This window comes from Capsella rubella, unplaced genomic scaffold (assembly GCF_000375325.1).
Source record: "Capsella rubella cultivar Monte Gargano unplaced genomic scaffold, Caprub1_0 scaffold_3, whole genome shotgun sequence".
NCBI lineage: Eukaryota > Viridiplantae > Streptophyta > Magnoliopsida > Brassicales > Brassicaceae > Capsella > Capsella rubella.
In genome coordinates this window covers 11487853-11491624 of record NW_006238921.1, presented here as the reverse complement: position 1 = coordinate 11491624, position 3772 = coordinate 11487853, and the positions used below count along the sequence as shown (strand labels likewise).

Genomic DNA, 3772 nt, shown 5'->3' with positions numbered 1-3772 from the left:
AAACGAAATTTATGTTAAGGTAATTTTTTATATTAAATTACTCACAGTTACGTATTATATGTTGAGTTAACAATTTACGTTAGAAAATGTATATCATAGTTCATTACTTATTTTTTTAGATTGCTGGAATATCAAAACAAGGTCGTGTATTTGGACTTGGATCACTACATCATGGAGTTTTTATGTCTTTGAATGGTTCATCAGTCAACACACAGCCTATTGAAGAAGAAGTCGGACCATTAACCCACCGAGTTGAAGAATTTGAAAATGAACTGAAAAAGAATCGTGATGAGAATTTACTACTGGAGCAACGACTTCGAACACTCGAAAACATCTACGTTTCTACAAGTTGATCTTAAGTTGCCACTTAATTAGATTTGGTTTGCTTTATTTTGTTTCTCAATAGTACTCTCGTTTTTATTTCTATTTCACAACATGCTATTTGATTTGGATTTATTTTATATGAGTTGCTGGATATTGGTTTGTTTAATTTGATTTCTGGATTAATAAAATTATTTTTATAATAAATATTTATTTCATGTATCATTGTGATAATAATTTAGTGAAACAATAATATAAATTAAGATAGAGGACAATTTTTTGGTCACTAATTGTAACGATTCTGATATTAATAGTTGGCAGTAAAGAGTAAAATATTTTTACTTAAAAACTGTAACAAAATGAAACCATTTTGAGACAATATGATAAGTAGAAATTTCTAACGTATAGGCAACGATATTTTTAGTTGGTATTTTTGACCAAGTAGCTACAATTATTTAGTATTCAATAGTGACGATGTGAGACTAAACTTTTGTCATAATGAACAACGGTTTGTAGACATGGTTTTAGTTAGTAATTGTGACCGGTAAGTTACATTTTACAAGTCACTAAGTGTGACGTTTAGAGACTATAGTAACGTAATAAATTGTGACGAACTGGATACGCTGTATAGGTCATCAACTATAACGTGTTTGGGACAATAATTTAAGTAAACAATTATTACGTTTTTGATACGTTTAATCGAGCGTTACAAATTATGACAAAATAGTAACTGAAATAGTTAGTCACAACTCGTGTGACGGTTTAGTTACCTATAAAAATTTGTGACGATTATATTGTAACTATTTATCAGTTGTCACATAATCGTACCAATATTTTTATTGTGACCAAAATTTTCTTATTGTGACGAAACATATCGTCCTAATATAATTATTTTCTTGTAGTGTATTCATATAAAACAAGAAACATAAGGCAGAGTCCTTATAGATAACAAATTTAGTTGATCAGTTAAAAGGCTTTTACCTCTTTATCCCAGTTCGTGAATATAGTGACTAAAGAAAGACACAACACTTGAACAGCCAATGCTGTTACAATTCCCAACCAAAGCCCCTAAAGTGATATAATATCACACATATTAGAGTTTCTACAAATTATTCTTGGGTTTTGAACTTGACAATGAGAATGTGAGTTTCAAGATTACTACCCGACCACCAATGTGGAAATGGAAACCAAGTAATAAGCCTAACGGAACTCCAACAAGATAATATGATCCAAGATTCACACACGCTCCAATCTTCTGCCATCCACATCCTCTAGCAACCCCTACAACCATAAAAAAAAAAAAAAAACCCATTTAACTGGGATTCGTATTGCTTAAACCAGGAGCTAAACCTAATCTTGAGTCATTCAAAAATGATTCTGTGAGTGTGAAGAACCTGATAGAACGCATTGAAGGCCGTCAAGAAAGTTTCCACAAGCGACAATTGGTATCATTGATGCGCCATAGGAGATGATTTTTGGGTCACTGCTGAAAGCGTGGCCTAAGATTTTACGAATCGACAACAGAACCGTTACAACCACAATTCCCTCGGCAACTGCAATGCCTACAATGACATATACAGCCAATTTTGCAACTTGTGGATTCCCTGCTCCTAACTCATTCGACACCCTTATGCTGCAAGTTAAAGAAACACAGAGAAGTGAGATAGCTTGGTTTGATAATAATATTTTTTATGTGATCTTAGATATTTATTGTTGTTGCTGATGTACTAACCTTGCAGCACCTCCTAGACCAACTGATATCTGCCAGATTGTTAGTGAAGTATTGAGACTGAAAGGTTGCAGAAATTACATGTATCAAATACAACAACGACGTGAGAACTCCTAATAGCGTAAGACAAACATAACCATGATTTACCAAATTGAAAGCACAGAAGTTTCTAAAACCGGATTGGGAAGAAGGCCTGAGGCAAGAACCAGAAGTTCAAAGGACCACAACTCCAAGCTATTTCATACAAAATCGATTTAAGTCCAAACACTACACATGAATAGTGCAACGTATTTGTTTACTAACAACTTACCAGACCATGATGGCTGAAGGAAAAGCAATTTTAGAAAAATCATAAAGTTCTTTAAAAGCCTCTTTTGAAAAGCCAGTCCAACTGTGGGAGCAAGAAGGCGAATACTTGACATAAAACGAGAGGAGAATGACATTGAACCAGTAAGAGACCGAGATAGCTAGAGCAGCTCCTCTGTATCCTAAACCAGTCTTCAACACAAACAACCAACAAAGAAGCACATGAAGACACGTGGTGATACCAGAGCATACAAAGACAGGGAACACATTGTTCTGCGCTTGCAAGAACCTGTTGATGCATTGAAGCAGTCCGTAAGCGAAGAGGCTCGGGATCATAAATTTGGCATAGGAGCCAGCGACACTTGCAATGGACTTATCTTGGTGGACAAGAACGAGAATCTGTTCCGTGTTAGCCCAAATAATGGAGAGAGGAACAGAGAGTATTAGAAGAACAAACATTGCTCTCTGCATTTGAATGCCCAGTTTGCCGTACAGCTTTGCTCCATATGCTTGGCCACATAGTGTCTCCAATGCACTCGCAGTTCCCAACTGTTCACATACAAACAGAAAAGAAAGTGAAACCCTAAATTATTATTTTTTTCTTTAACTTATAATACAAGGAAGGAAAAAGATAGGATCATGGATTGGAAGACCATTAACCTATAAAATATTATCCTTTCTATTGGGAATCTTTTGTGACAACGATTAGAGAACACATGCATTTTTTAACTGTTATCAAATATAATATTGTGGACATTTTATATTTCGTAAGGAGATTAAGAAACCGTACGAGGAAGGTGAAGCCGGTGATAGAAGCAGCAGAGAGAGAGGAAGAGAGCCTAAATGGCCAACGAACATGACAGAAATGACTTGGAGAGAGTATTGAAGAAGGCTTACACCAATGAGTGGTGCAGAAAGCCATAGCTGCTTCTTCACTTCCTCCTTCACACGAATCATCGTCGTGTCATTCTCTTGTGACCAGAAGAGGAGGCGTCACAACTGTTGGATATGGGCCTCAATTCGTGAGCCCCTTTCCACTATTTACCTGCCCGGCCCGGAGGAGAGTGAATGACGTGGCGTTAACCCGCGGAAGGCGACAAGAAACGAGCATTCGGGCCTCAAGCGATCGGTCCACGACGACCGGCCCATGACGACCGGCCCATTAAGCCACGCGCCAATGACGGTGTCTTGTCACATCATTCTCCTATAAAAGGAAAGAGAATTGATGTGACAAGACATCACGTACACTCGAGAGGACAGAAGTACTCCGCAGAGCTCGGCTTTAATAACTCATATTGTCGAACAGATTAATAACCTTTCTTTTTTGTAATTGCCGATCTCCGATTTGTAAAGACGAACCTTTTAGCCCGACCTTGACTTAATATCTTTGACTTCCCCCTTTGTGCCGAGGACTAT

At 37.0% G+C, this 3772-nt stretch overlaps 1 protein-coding gene across 1 annotated transcript in view; it reads right to left on the bottom strand.

The window, feature by feature from the left end:
- The window catches only part of LOC17890995 (protein DETOXIFICATION 17), an 11171-nt gene extending 7666 nt beyond the window's left edge, over positions 1 to 3505 (bottom strand). Inside the window, 10 exon segments of the mRNA XM_023786151.1 lie at positions 1303 to 1389; positions 1484 to 1602; positions 1716 to 1954; positions 2054 to 2110; positions 2198 to 2284; positions 2361 to 2905; positions 3147 to 3175; positions 3178 to 3328; positions 3330 to 3355; positions 3430 to 3505. Of these exon segments, the coding sequence (XP_023641919.1) occupies positions 1303 to 1389; positions 1484 to 1602; positions 1716 to 1954; positions 2054 to 2110; positions 2198 to 2284; positions 2361 to 2905; positions 3147 to 3175; positions 3178 to 3328; positions 3330 to 3355; positions 3430 to 3505 (1416 nt within the window).
- Positions 3506 to 3772: the final 267 nt, after the last annotated feature.